At 52.3% G+C, this 14281-nt stretch overlaps 1 protein-coding gene and 1 pseudogene across 4 annotated transcripts; one reads left to right on the forward strand and one right to left on the reverse strand.

The window, feature by feature from the left end:
* Window positions 1-590: 590 nt before the first annotated feature.
* LOC140524767 (thioredoxin-dependent peroxide reductase, mitochondrial pseudogene) lies at window positions 591-4391 on the reverse strand (annotated as a pseudogene).
* On the forward strand, window positions 4391-14081 carry CDHR5 (cadherin related family member 5). 4 transcript variants are annotated; one of them, XM_072639526.1, is made up of 15 exons: window positions 4391-4561; window positions 4805-4983; window positions 5184-5234; window positions 5321-5413; window positions 5513-5614; window positions 5835-5945; window positions 6292-6462; window positions 7230-7320; window positions 7461-7558; window positions 9314-9523; window positions 9674-9787; window positions 9865-9949; window positions 10244-11161; window positions 11573-11766; window positions 12742-14081. In XM_072639526.1, exons 1-15 carry the CDS (start codon window positions 4486-4488, stop codon window positions 13870-13872), a joined length of 3624 nt encoding a protein of 1207 aa, XP_072495627.1. In that variant the 5' UTR covers window positions 4391-4485; the 3' UTR covers window positions 13873-14081. The 4 variants fall into 4 exon arrangements, with proteins under 4 accessions (XP_072495627.1, XP_072495628.1, XP_072495630.1 ...); XM_072639527.1 differs by having other exon boundaries at window positions 11573-11736; XM_072639529.1 differs by lacking the exon at window positions 10244-11161.
* Window positions 14082-14281: the final 200 nt, after the last annotated feature.

Below are 14281 nucleotides of genomic sequence, written 5' to 3' on the forward strand. Positions count from 1 at the left end.
TCAGTTCTTTATATGTTTGAGAAATGAGGTCTTCACCAGAGAAACTTGCTCCAAAATTTTTTTCACCATTACTATTGCTAGTGGTTTTTCCCTCCATCCTGTCCCTCCTCAAGTGCTTTGCTTCTGACTGCTCCTTTCCCAATCTGCCCTCCTTTCTATCACCTCCCTTCCCCTCCTTTCCTGTAGGGTAAGACAGATTTCTGTACTCAACTGGATGTGTATGTTATTTCCTCTTTGAGTCAGCTATGATGAAAGTAAAGTTCACTCGCTCCCCATCACTAATTATACTCAGGATTATACTCAGTCTTGCTGGATAGGTTATTCTTGGTTGCAAAGCAACAGAATCCTGCCTCACTGCGTCCATCTCTCTGACTAGCTGCCGGCTCCCTTCCCTCTTTCCTGTTGACCTTACCTTCTAGGTTGTCTTTGGCTAGAAAGATTATTTCCCTCCATCCTTTTGTGGGTTCTGCTGCTCCAGGAATTGTTTTGGGACATTATTTAAAGGTGCTGAGAGGCAAGCACCTGCCTTTTCTCCACCGGCTTGGCTCCACTTCTCTCCTCTGAAACACACATTTATTAAGTACCTGTACAAGATGCCAGGCACTGTGCTGAGTACTTTACAAATATTATCTCTTTGGATCCTCATAATAATCTTGGAGGGGGGCGCTGCTATTATTCCTATTTGACAGTTAAGGAAACTGAGGCTGAGAGGATAAGTGACTTGCCAGGGTCACATAGCTAATAAGCCTCTGAGGGAAGATCAGTGCCACTATACTGTACCTATGGCATCTTTTCATCATCTTCCTAGACAAGGGAAGAAGGGCCATCAACAAACATTCACACACGTCTTTCTTTTTTTTTTTACTTTAAAATTTCTTTATTCTTGATTAAAGAATGTACACTGAGCTATTCACCAGCTACAAAAAATAAATGTTCAATAATAATTTCCAGAGCTGCATTATACATAACTCTGGGGTTCAACAAGTATCTTTTACAGTCAAATTAAATAGTATTTGAAATATATCAAGACATAAAGTTCACTCAAACTTCAAATAATGGTAAATGAATCCCTGAATTAAAAATCTCTGGTCTGCCCATGATTAACTACTTTAATTTACTACTGTTAAGTGTTAGATTTTTTTAAACAGTAAATATACTTCATACTTGTCTTATACTCAAATATGCCATGAGTCAAATTAGACCTCTGAAGTTACTGTCTTTAGTTACAGGACATTCACTTTATGGAGAAAAATGGCTATGGTTTAATAATAAAAAAAAAAATCTACAAAGGGATAATCAGTTAAGGGAAAGCAGTTATACCTGTTCACCTCTAACTCAAGCCCCTCAGAGCATTCTGATTGCTACACCTGTTTCTTACGCATAGAAAGACAACAGCGATTTCTTTAGCCTATCAATTCAGGAAGGGAACCTCTAGGTTCTGATGAAGACACCAAATATATGTTAAGTGTAATGTGTAAAGGAGACCTATGGGGAAAGCAAGGATTTTGTACTAAATGATACTCTGAACTAGCAACAACTATCAAAGTTAAATAGTTTTTTTGAGGGGGCAATTTGATGAAAACTGAGCATTTGGGGGTGAAATTCACAGAAATAGGCATAACTTGCACATATTCTACTCTTCTATATGCAGTAATTTTTTATATATTATTGTAGATTCCAGTTTGTGGTTTCTTCATAATTTAAAAAGCCACATGGGTCTTCAATACTTGGTATTGTTTATTTATTCACTTTCCCAAAGTATTCTTTGGAAGCATTCAGAGATGGCTTGATCGTAAGCGAATTTGGTGTCCAATTTGCTGGACAGACCTCTCCATGTACTTCCACAAACTGGAACGCCTTCACCAAACAAAGAGTTTCTTCCACACTTTGGCCCACAGGGAGATCATTGATACTCATGTGTTTGATAACTCCGTTAGGGTCAATTAAGAAGAGACCTCTTAATGCAAGGCCAGGTCCTTCAAGCAGAACACCATAGTCCTGGGAAATTTGTTTGGTTAAATCTGACAGGAGCAGAATATTCATATGGCCTAAACAACCACTATTTCTTGGTGTATTTATTCAGGCCAGATGGCTAAATTGGGAATCCACTGAAACCGCAACGACTTCACAGCTCACATCATGAAATTCGTTAGCTTTGTCATTAAAAGCAACAATTTCTGTCAGACGCACAAAAGTGAAATCAAGAGGATAGAAGAAAAGCACCAAATATTTGCCTTTAAAGTCATCAAGGCTGATTTCTTTGAATTCTCCTTTGACAACAGCTGTACCCTTAAAATATGGAGCATGTTGGGTTACAGCAGGCACATAAGTTGAAGAACTGGTGCTGAAGGAAAATTTTGAATTGGCCAGGAATGTGTTTCTAGCAGCAGCAGGTCTAAAGGCTGCAGAAATGCCCAAAGGAAAGGAGTTCACATGGTGAGCAACCAAAGCCCGAAGTAACCTTCCCAAGGAAACCACCATCTTCCAAGCCTCACACGCACTTCTTTGCCTCTCTACCCTGACCACCCCTCCAGCACAAATGCCCCCCTGCCCATAGAATCCAGGTAGGAACTCCCCACCCTCCTGGGCTGGGGGATGTTGGTGGTGACCCCATAGGCTAGCATGGACATTCCTGTTGGGGTGATGGGGTTGCCAGTGGAATCACTTGAGAAAATTCCAACTTTTCTAGCTGGTGAATGAAACAAGATTACAAAAGAAGTTACTGATTCAATCAAAGGAAAATGGGGAAAGCAAACCTAAGGTCTGGGTCTTGTGTCTTCTGAGACAGAGCACAGAGGCTACCTTTCTCCTGCTCACTCCATTGTCATCTTGCACTTTCTCAGGAGTAGAATGGTCTGCCAGCCAAAGGAGGCTTAAAGTGGGAGAGGCGGGGTGGGGGCACAGAAGGCAGTAATTATACTAAGTCAGCTGCCTGGGACCGGCCAATCCGCCAAAGTCTGGGGGGCATTCAGCTCTTTGGGAGTTTTCTTTGTACTCTGACTTTTCTATCTTTCTAACTTTGCTTAGAAAGGAAGCCTAGTAGCCCTGACCTCCTTAGCCTTGGAATAAAACCCTCTGTAGCTAATCTCCAGTGAACGTTCCCCACCTCAATCAGCCCCCAGTGGGTGGAGATAAGTATGATCAGAGAGGATCAATCTTGCCCTCTCTCTCCCTGAGTTCTAGAGCCCTGCACTTGGAGTCAGGAGGACCTGAGTTCAAACCCAGCCTCAGACATTTACTAGTTAAATGACCCTGGACAAGTTGCTTCACTCTATTTGCCTCAGTTTCCTCATCTGTAAAATGAGCTAGAGAACCAAATGGCAAACCCCTCTAGTATCTGTGCCAGGAAAACCACAAACGGGGTCACAAAGCATCAGATATGACTTGATAACAACAAACAGAACAGTCTGTGAGAGTCAAATGCCATCCTATCTGGACGTTTCTATGTATTCTCCAATGCTTAATACAGGACTAGGGAACTTACAGCCTCGAGGCCACGTGTGGCCCTCTAGGCCCTCAAATGCAGCCCTTTACTGTATCCAAACTTCACAAAATGAATCCTCTGTGCACAAATGCTCTGTGAAGTTTGGATTCAAAGTCGCACTTGGGAGCCATGAGACCACAGGTTTCCCCACTCCTGGCTTAACACAATGCCAGGCATATATTAGGTACTTGAGAAAGACTAGTTGACTATTTGTAAACTTTAGACCACTATAGAAATGTGAGTTACTGGTTTTGGTTGTTTTTGAGTGATTCAGTTCATAATGAAGAACAGAAAATTTCCCGAGCTCCTTTGCCAGAGGGCCTGTGCAGGTATCTGGGGGTCCATCCATTGCTCCCTCCCCTATGCCTGAAATGAGCAGCCTGATTCCCTTCCCAGCCCCAGCCCTGACAACCAGTCTCCCATACAAATGACCTCTCCTGTCATTCCCAGCTGAAGGAGGTCTCATCCTCTCACGTCTTCCCAAGGATTGGGCCCTCCGGGCACAGCAAGGGAACACAAAGTTCTTTTTTCCGAAGTTGAGGCCACTAACTAGTTAATGGTCTGAAATGAGGAGGGAGGGACAGGATGGATGCTCCAGAAGAACGGGCAGCCTGGGAAGCCCTCAAAGGTCCAGGGCGACTGTTTCATTTCCTCCTGTGTTCGGTGGAGGGACAAAGGGCAGGGATCTTCTGATTCTCTACAACCCAGACTCAAGCTTGTGTTCCCCAACACCTCCCCAGGGCCAGGGCCAGTCAGAGGTCGGCGTCCCAGGCTCTGTTCTGGGGTGCTGGGAGGGCTGAGACCTTGGGGGTGGGGGCGTGTCAGAGCCCTGGCTGTAGGTGCCATAAATAATCGTCATTTGCCCGTCTCAAAGGTCGCTCTCCGTTCCTTCGTGCCAGGAGAGCAGCAGGGCAGGGCCGGCTGAGCCAAGCCAGGCTGAAGGATCTTTTCTCCCCTTCCTCAGAGGCTCCCCGGGTGGAGGGCTGGGTTGCTCTCCCACCATGGAGGCCTCTGGGTGGACGCTGGGGCTTCTGCCACTGCTGCTGCTTCTCCCTGGAGCTGAGGGCCAGACCCAGGGTAGTGGGGTTGAAAAGAAGGCAGGGCTTGGGGGAGAGAGTCAGGGAGGCAAGGGAGATGGTGAAGGGCAGGAAAGGATGGGGGCTGGGGGGTAGGAGGGGCTGAGGGAGGAGAGGCTGGGAGCAGGGGGCTGGGGGGAGGAGGGTTTGAGGGAGGAGAGGCTGGGGGCAGGGATGGAGGGGGCTTCCAGGGAAGTTCAGGGGTTAGTGCTGATTCAGAGTGGGAATCCCCTCCCCCCCACAGTGTGCTCTGTGAATCAGACGCTGCTCTCTGTGACTGAGAATGAGCTCCCTACCGAACCCCTAGCCACGGTCACAGCACCCCTGGGGCAGACAGTGGTTGTGAGTGACTTATCCAGTCCTAAGGACATCTTCGATATTGTGAATGGTCAGCTGAGGCTCACCAGGGCCCCTGATTATGAGGTGAGCCAGGATCCAACCCCCTATGCCATCCCTTTTCCCCTTCCTGGGTCCTCTAGGTATTCCCCTATGTTCACCCCACCTCAGGCAGGGAGGCAGGAAGAGGGACCCCGCTCAATCTGTCACATAAGAGTGTGGATGTCCAGAGGCCTGGTTTGTTTTGAGAATGACTGGTTCTGCATTCCCTTCTTTCTCCCACCCAGACACATACCGTGTTGACTGCAATGTTAGAATGCAAGGAGGGGTCTGAAGTGGTGAGTGTGGGGGCTAGGCATCGGGATGGGGAAGTGGGTTGGACTGAAGGAATGACTGCTGACCTCTAACCCCTGGGTTGCCCCAGGTGACCACTCTGCCTGTGATTGTGGAGGTTCTCAATGTCAATGACATGGCCCCGGTGTTTGCCTTTTCCAGTAAGGCCTGGAATGTCAGTGAGGTGAGCTACACAATGCACAGGGTGGTGTGGTGGGGACTGGGGTTCAAACCAGGGATGGAGCTGAGCTGTTCCCACTCAAACTTCCTAAATTTTGGGCAGAACACCAACGTGGGGACTACTGTCATCTCAGCCACAGAACTCACAGCCATAGACAAGGATGGGGACACGATCTTCTACAATCTCTCAGGGCAGAGCCCCTCGGTCAGTTGACCTGGCTTCCTCCTGGGCACCCTCTCTCCCTCCCCCAACCCCTCCAGGACTCCGGAGCATCTTTCTCCCCCCAACTCCCAGTCAGACCCTGGCGCTAGGCTCCACTGGGGTATATGACTCAGCCACTTACCTGAGATGGGGGGGCGTTGGGGGGAAAGAGAAGGGAGCATTGGGTTCCAACTGGTTCCTGCCCCCTCCACTTCCACCTCAGGATGCAGACCTGGTTTTCTCCCTGGTTGGGGTTAACTTCCCTGCCCTTCAACTGACCCGGGCTCTGGACTACGAGAAGACCCCAATCCTGGTCTTCCACCTTCTGGCAAGAGTGAGTTCCTCCCCTTCCTGGGTCCCCAAGGAGTCTGGCTGTGTGGTTCTAGGTAGTCCTGGCCGCTGTCTAGGCCTTGACTTCTCCCTCTATAAAATGAGGGATGCTTCCTCAGGCTCTTTGAGCTCTATCTATGTGCTGGAGCCTTTGGGCACATAGGTGTCCTGACAGACCAAAACGGCAAAGCCTATGCCCAGTGACCCCCAGTTCCCAAGTAGACCTCTTTATCCTCTAAGACCAGGAGCTTTGAAGGGGATCATAGAAAAGAGTACCCCCGCACCAATATGGAGTGGTCAGTGAGGCCCTGCTGTATCCCACTCATGTGTGGCTGGGGTCTCTGCCACAGGACACTTCAGAGCCAGCGGTGAAGCCCAGCCACACCTCCACAGCCACAGTCATAATTCAAGTGATACCTGCAGACATACGCCCTCCATGGTTCTTACCCTGTGTGTTCACTGATGGGCGAGTCTGCATCAATGCACAGTACCGAGCAGCTGTGCCGACTGGCTCCATACTGGTAATGTCCATGCTTGGGGTGGGGGGCAGGGAGGCATCTCTCCTCACATGCTCTCCTAACCACCCATGCTCAGTAGCCAGAAGGGAGGGCCAGTGAAGGTCTCCCAAAGGGCTCCATTGATCACAGTGTCCATCCCTGGGGGCTCCAACCTGACCCCAACTGGACTTCAGAGAGTTCCTGAAAAGAGTGAGCAGTACCTGGACCTTCCTGCCAAGGAAGCAGGGCTGAGGCCACTGGTGGGCATGTCTGGGAGGATACAGGAAGGACTTCCTTGAGAATCTGGGCCAAATTAAGAGAGAAAATAATTATTAAGTGACTAGGGCTGGAGACTATTTCCATCCAGAGTCTGACACAGCTGAGATGAGGAGGATGAGAACCTTGGAGACTTTCAGATCCTTTGGAGACTTGTGCCCCGAACCTCATATTCTTGCATGTTTCTGACCCCGCTCAAGCTTGGGTCCAGTCCCCAGCCCTAATCATTTAATAACAATTTTCTCTCCTAATATGACCTAGTTTCTCAAGGAAGTTCCCTCCATAATCTCCCAGATGAGCCCACCAGTGGCCTTATTTCTGCCTCCTCGGCAGACAGGTCTGGGCACTGCTCACTTCCTGCAGGAAATTTGTACAGGCCAATTAGGGTCAGTTTGGGACTCAAGAGATGGACACTGTAGAAGGCTACCAGTCCTCTCACCTGGCCAGTCTGTGTGACTAGGGGAGGCTGGGTCAGAGACACCACCCCCACTGGTTCTCCTCTTACCTTCCTGTAGACATTACCCCTGACCTTCGAACCCGGGCCTGTATATGCAATTGATGGAGACACTGCCATCAACGAACCAATCAGATACAGCATTATTGCAGGTGAGATCCATCCTACCCCTGCCAACCCATCAGAGTCTAGGCCCTCTGTGCTGCCTGCCCACCACACTATCTCTGGGTGGAGGAGGGGGCAGGCACAAAGATGACTGAAGGTGACCTCCCTTCCCCCCAAACTTCCCCAGGGAATGCAGATGATACATTTCAAATTGACGTGGACTCAGGCAACGTCACCATGGCCAAAGCTGTCCCTGTCCCCAAGACTTTCAACCTGGTAGTCCAGGTGAGAAGCAGGTCTAGGTATGCTCCCCTTCTTAGCCTATGCCCTCCCCAACTGGGAGGGTGTCCCTCTAGCTGTGGCCTGGGCCCTCTGCTCTTCTCCCTGTTTCACCTGGAGATCTTATCAGCAACCATGGATTAATGACCATCTCTGTGCTGAGGATTCTCAAATCAATCTATCCTTCCCGCCCCCACTTCCCAACTGACCTCCAGTCTTCCATCTACCCTTCAGACATCTTGAACTGGACGTAGACATCTGAAACTCAACATGTCCAAAACTGAAGTTCTTTTTCCCCAAACCTTCTGTATTAGTGTGGAGGGTACCCTTCTCCTGGTCCCTCAGGGTCCCAACTTTGACTGGACTCCTGGACTCCTGACTTTTACCCCCCAGCTCCAATGTGTTGACTAAAGTCTGTAACTTTCACCTCTGCAGCATGTCTTGTAGATTTCACTTATCCAGCACCTCTTGTAGATTTCACCTCTAAGTATCTCTTGTCTTCTATTTCACTTCTGTCTCTTGTAGATTTCACCTCTAAGTTTCTCTGGTCCATTTCACCTCTAAGTATCTCGTGTCTTCTATTTCACTTCTATCTCTTGTAGATTTCACTTATCCAGCACCTCTTGTAGATTTCACCTCTAAGTATCTCTTGTCTTCTATTTCACTTCTGTCTCTTGTAGATTTCACCTCTAAGTTTCTCTGGTCCATTTCACCTCTAAGTATCTCGTGTCTTCTATTTCACTTCTATCTCTTGTAGATTTCACTTCTAAATATCTCTTGTCATTTTACCTCTGCAGCATTTTCTCTCCCAATATGCCCACTTATCTCCTCTGACCCTGTCCCCACCCTTGTGCAGGCCCTCATATCCTCACTCCTGGGCTATTGGAGGGTCTGTCTGCCTCAGTTGCTCCCCACTCCAATCCATCCTCCATTTGGTCATCAAAGTGATTTTCCTAAAGAACAAGTCTGACCATATCACCCCCTACTCCAGGAGGAAATATAAAATCTTTTTTTTTTTCCTGGTATTCAGAGTCCTTCATAACCTGCCTACTCCCTTTCCAGTTTTCCTATAACTTCCCCCCCACCCCCCACAGTACTCTTTGAGGCACAAGCCCCCCTACCTCTCAGCTGTTCCATGAACAAGATTCTCCATCTATGGGCTCTGGACACTTTCTCTGGCCATTTCACACTGCCCCTGACCCCAATGACTGGAACACTCTTCCTACTGACCTCCCTGGTTTCCTAAAATCCCAAATCCTACAGGAAACCTTCCCCAGCCCCTCTATTCCAGGACTTTCCTTAGATTAATTTCCAATTTATCCTGTCCAGAGCATGCTTTGTGTCTATTTACATGTTGTCCCCCACTAGATTGTGAGCTCCTCCAGGTCAGGGACTGTATCTCCAATGTTTAGCTTAGCTCCAGGCACTCAGTAGGTGCTTGATACATGCTGATGGACGGACTGCCTACCTTTTCGCATGGGTAGGCTCCAGGGGACCAGTGTTTCATGGTGGCCAAGGCCCTGGAACTGAGATCCAGAGCCAGTTTGGGGTGCCCAGATGCTCCCCACTAGGGCTCCTTGTCACAGGGCCCCATAGACATGGCTGTGGTCTCTATCCTGCCCACTCCCTCCCTCCTGCCTTATTCTGGGTGACATTCGCTGGCCTCGTAGCTTCCCTCGGTCTCTGATGATGGATAGGCCCTCTCTTTCGGGGTCCTGTTGAGAGTTCAGTCTGTGCCTTGGTTTCCCCTTTTCTCCCTAGGCTCAACAAAAAGTGCACACAGGAAGCTATTCTGTGACTCAGGTCACCATCCAGGCAGTGGCTGGGCAGCTGAATCCACCTCGATTCCCCCAAGCCCTATACCGAGGCTGGTTAACCCCAGGCACTGGCATCAATGTGGCTGTGAGGGATGCAGAAGACCCTGACAGGGAGCTGAGGCTCAGAGCTGAGGATAATGACTTCCCAGCAGATGTAAGGAAGGAGGGTATCATGGGGGTGTGTGTAGGGGTGAGTCTGAGGAGAAAGAGGGGAAGAAAGCTCTTCTAAGGGGGAGGAGGGGGTCTTCTGAGGGCATGAGGAAGAGGGGCTGGGGTGCAATCCTCCCAATGTCCTGTTCCGCAGGTGCCCAATTCAGGCCTGCACTATCGAATCACCAATAGCTCAGCCTTCAGGATGTCTGGGGAGGTTGTTCTGACCAATGCCCCTGTGGGGACCCAGCAAGTGCTTTACCTGGAGGTAGGTTCTGTCTCAGAGCCTGGTGTCTTCAGGAGAGGTGGGTGGGGCAGAGCTGACTGGCTTGTTCTCTCCCTTAGGCTGAGGTCTTGGATGAGCTGACCTCTGAAAATGATACCACCACCATTGAGATCCTTGTCCAGGACACAAAGCCCACCCCTCCAGGTAACACCCCCTCCAAGCCCCCAGGGCCATGCCCACAGGTTCCCTAGGTTCCTGGGAATGAGGGTGGGATGCATCAGAGCACATTGGCTGTTACCTGCTAGGTGCCAGTCCCTGACCTCAAGGAGCTGAGGTTAGCTCAGATGGGAGCCGAGGGTGGAGACTGGGGTCTGGTCCCTGATAACATTGAACCTCCCCTGTCCCCAGCTGTAGGCAGGACAACCTCAGTGCCCCTGCTCCCCTCGTCCACCAGCAGCCCTTGGACCCCTGCCCCCCCATCACTTGGGTCTTCCCCAGAGTCCACGACCCAGGGAAGTGGCACACAGACCTCTCCAACCTCAAGGAGCACTCTAACCAGACCTCCCACCCAGGATTCCTCAAAGCCCTCTAGCCCTGGCACTACCCTGGTACCCCCACACTCAGGCACCACTGTGAAGCCCTCAATAATGCCCCCTACCCTGGGGGCCCCCAGCCCTGGCCCTGGTTCCACCCTGGTCCCCTCACACTCAGGCACCACTGTGAAACCCTCGAACATGTCCCCCACCCAGGGGCCCCCCAGCCCTGGCCCTGGTTCCACCCTGGTCCCCCCACACTCAGGCACCACTGTGAAACCCTCGAACATGCCCCCCACCCAGGGGCCCCCCAGCCCTGGCCCTGGTTCCACCCTGGTTCCCCCACACTCAAGCACCACTGTGAAACCCTCCTCCACATCCTCTACCCAGGGGCCCCCCAGCCCTGGCCCTGGTTCCACCCTGGTCCCCTCACACTCAGGCACCACTGTGAAACCCTCGAACATGTCCCCCACCCAGGGGCCTCCCAGCCCTGGCCCTGGTTCCACCCTGGTCCCCCCACACTCAGGCACCACTGTGAAACCCTCGAACATGCCCCCCACCCAGGGGCCCCCCAGCCCTGGCCCTGGTTCCACCCTGGTCCCCCCACACTCAGGCACCACTGTGAAACCCTCCTCCACATCCTCTACCCAGGGGCCCCCCAGCTCTGGCCCTACAACCACCCTATTCCCCCCCCATTCTGGCACTACTATGAAGCCTTCTGCCCCACCCTCCACCCAGTATTCCCCAGGTCCCCCAGGCCCTGACCCCTCTGGGGGCTCCCAGACTGGAGCACCAGGGGGGATCACAGGAGAAACATCAGCAGCGCCAGGTGGACCATCTCCAGAGCCAAGTGTCTCATCATCAACCTCTCCAGGGCCCACAGGTGGTGTCCCCAGCCAGGCTCCCTCCCTGAAACCTTCCTGCAGAGCTGTCCCCCATAGTCAGAGGATCTAGACCCCTTCTCTGAGCAGGTGGACAGCCCAGCTGCCCCCCGGGGAGAGACCCTGACACCTTGGTTGCTCCCCTGCCCTCCCCTCCCTTCCTGCTCCCGGGTGGTTTATGACGCTGTGTGACACAGGCAGGCCAGACTGGGCCTGAAGTCCTGGGCTGGCCCCGCCCTGTGGGGAGGGCATCCCCAGCTCCAGATGTCTCTGGCCAGTGGGTGGGGGGAGGGGGCTGGGCAGGGACCGGCCATCCCCCCACATGACCCTAGGCTCTCCAGCTGGGGCCAGATGAGGGGCTCCAGGCTCCAACAGGAGGCTGGAGCCTGGAGGGTATCTGCTTTCTGTGCCAGGTGGCTCCCCAGGAGGCCAGGAGCAGGAGAGGTCCACGGTGAATGAGATGGCCATCCTGGGAGGGGTGCTGGGGGCCCTGCTCTTCCTGACGCTGGTCCTGATGGGGGTCTTCATCTACAAGCGCAACGGGTGCCAGAAGTGTGGTCTCAGCAGCAAGCGTGGGGTGAGGCCTGCTCAAGGCAGACAAACAGAGGTGGGAAGGGGGGAGCCAGAGACCAGGAGAGACTAGGAGCAAGTGCAGAGAGGGAGAGAGAGAGAGAGAGACAGAGAGAGACAGAAACAGAGACAGAGACAGAGACAGAGACACAGAGAGAAAGAGACAGAAAAAGAGAGAGACAGACAGAGAGACAGAGACAGAGACAGAGAGACAGAGACAGAGAGACAGAAAAAGAGAGACAGACAGACAGATAGAGAGACAGAGACAGAGAGACAGAGAGAGAGACAGAGACAGAGAGAGACAGAGAGGAGAGGAGAGGACAGAGACCAGGAGAGACAGATGAGAGATGTAGAGACCAAGAGAGAGAAAAAGGCAGAGACCAGGAGAGACAGAGAGAGAGGGAGAGGAGAGGACAGAGACAAGGGGGAGAGATGAGGCCCAGAGACAGGAAGGATCCAGAGACAAGAGATTGAGATAGGCAAGAAGAACTGTCTCTAGAAGGGATAAAGATGTAGGTGACCCAGAGACATAAGACATCCAGACGGAGTCAAGAGTGAGAGAGGAGAGACAAAGGAGAGAAAGCATTCTATAACTTTCTACAACTCCTTGCATTTTCCCAGCAACCCTGGGAGGGAGGAGCTGATATTATTCCCATTTTACAGATGGGGCAACTGAGGCAGGCCAAGGGGAAGTCACTTGCCCAGGGATCCACAGCTAAGAAGTGTCTGAGGTGGGATTTGAACTCAGGTCTTCCTGACTCCAGGCCTAGAGCTCTATCTCTCTACAGACTTAGATAAGAAAGAGGAATCAGTGAAATAGAGGAAAAAGTTACACAGGCAGCGACAGAGAAAGAGCCCCTAAGTGGTTGCTGAGAGATAGAGCCTAGAAGGAAGGAGATATGGAGGAGGTGTTGAAGGGCTGAGCTCGAGGGAGTAAGAGGTAAGAGGGCAGGAGGTGTTGGGGGGCCCAAGCTGGGGGATCTCCTTCCCTTACTACTCTCTCCTCCCACAGACTGACTTAAAGGACTCAGGTTTTGATAACAAAACATTCCAAGTCCAGGAGCCATCTAACTGGGTGGCCTTGACCAGCCCTAGCCCAGAGCCAGGGTCTGGGCCTCAGCCCCTCAAGGATGAAACCCCGAGGAGGCCCAGCAGTGGCTCAGTCCCACCACCTGAGATCAAGACACCCAGCCCTGTGGTCAGAGAGGCTGAGGAAGAAAACAGGGAGACTCAAGATGAGGGGAGCTACAGGACCAGTACAGAGGGACCTGTGAGGTCCATCCTGACCAAGGAGCGCAAGTTGGAGGATGGAGGGTACAAAGCCGTGTGGTTTGGGGAGGACATTGGTGCTCAGGTAGATGTGGTGGTCATCAACAGCCCAGTGCCTGAGGAGCCTGAGGTGGCACCTGAGGAGCCTGAGGAGCTCGAGATGGCATATGAAGAGCCTGAGTTGGTCCTGTTGGTGTCAGAGGAGCCAGAGGAACTCCTGATGGCATCTGTAGAGCCCTTGTTGCTTTCAATGGTGTCTGAGGAGTCCAAAGAGACCGTGGTGGTGCCTGAAGAGAGACCTAAGGAGCCTGACTGGGAGTCTGAGGGGGAGTCCGAAGGGGAGCCTGAGGGGGAATTCGAGGGGGAGTCCGAGGAGGAGTCTGAAGTGGGGCCCGAGGAGGAGCACGAGTGGGAGCCTGAGGTGCCTGAGGAATCCGAGGAAGAGCCTGAGGAATCTGAGGAAGAGCCTGAGGAATCCGAGGAAGAGCCCAAGGAGCCCATGGTGGTGCCTGCCAAGGAACCTGAAGGGGAGCCTGAGGAGTCTGAGGAGCACAAGGTGGTGTCCAAGGAAGAACCCAAGGAGCCCATGATGGTGCCCGAGGAAGAACCCAAGGAGCCCATGGTGGTGCCCAAGGAAGAGCCCAAGGAGCCTGTGGTGGTGCCTGCCAAGGAACCTGAAGGGGAGCCTGAGGAGTCTGAGGAGCACAAGGTGGTACCCAAGGAAGAACCCAAGGAGCCCATGATGGTGCCTGAGGAGAGGCCCAGGGAAGAGTCCAGGGGGGAGTCTAAGGCTGATGAGAATAATGTGGATAAGAACAAGAATGGGGGTGGGGAAGTGGCCAGCCCAGCCCCTGAGGCCGACAGCCCAGCCTAGTCGGGCCAAGTCCCAGCTGACGTCTCTGGGCCTCCTCCACCAGGGGGCATCCCCCTTCTACAGCTTGGATGTGGAGGGCGGGGAGGGAGGAGAGGTGACACCGACCAAGCTGCTCCCACCCCAGACCCCTTGTGCCTATGTGTTCCTGAGTCTGTCCACTGCCAGACTCCTTGGGTCTCTGGGCCCCGCATTAAAAGTGCTAAGCTGAAGGTGCCTCTGAGTTGTGGCTGCCCTGGCCAGAGGCCAGCTGGGCTGCCAGCCCCACCTGGGTTTCGGTTTCTCTGGCTTCAGAGGCAGCTTCCTAGAAACCCAGGGTCCATATCCTCTTTCCAGGGTTCCCCTCCTCCCCTACCCTGCCCCACTTCAGGCCCCCCAATCCTGTCCCAAATCTCCAGCCTCTCACACATGC

This window comes from Notamacropus eugenii, chromosome 2 (assembly GCF_028372415.1).
Source record: "Notamacropus eugenii isolate mMacEug1 chromosome 2, mMacEug1.pri_v2, whole genome shotgun sequence".
Classification (NCBI taxonomy): Eukaryota; Metazoa; Chordata; class Mammalia; order Diprotodontia; family Macropodidae; genus Notamacropus; species Notamacropus eugenii.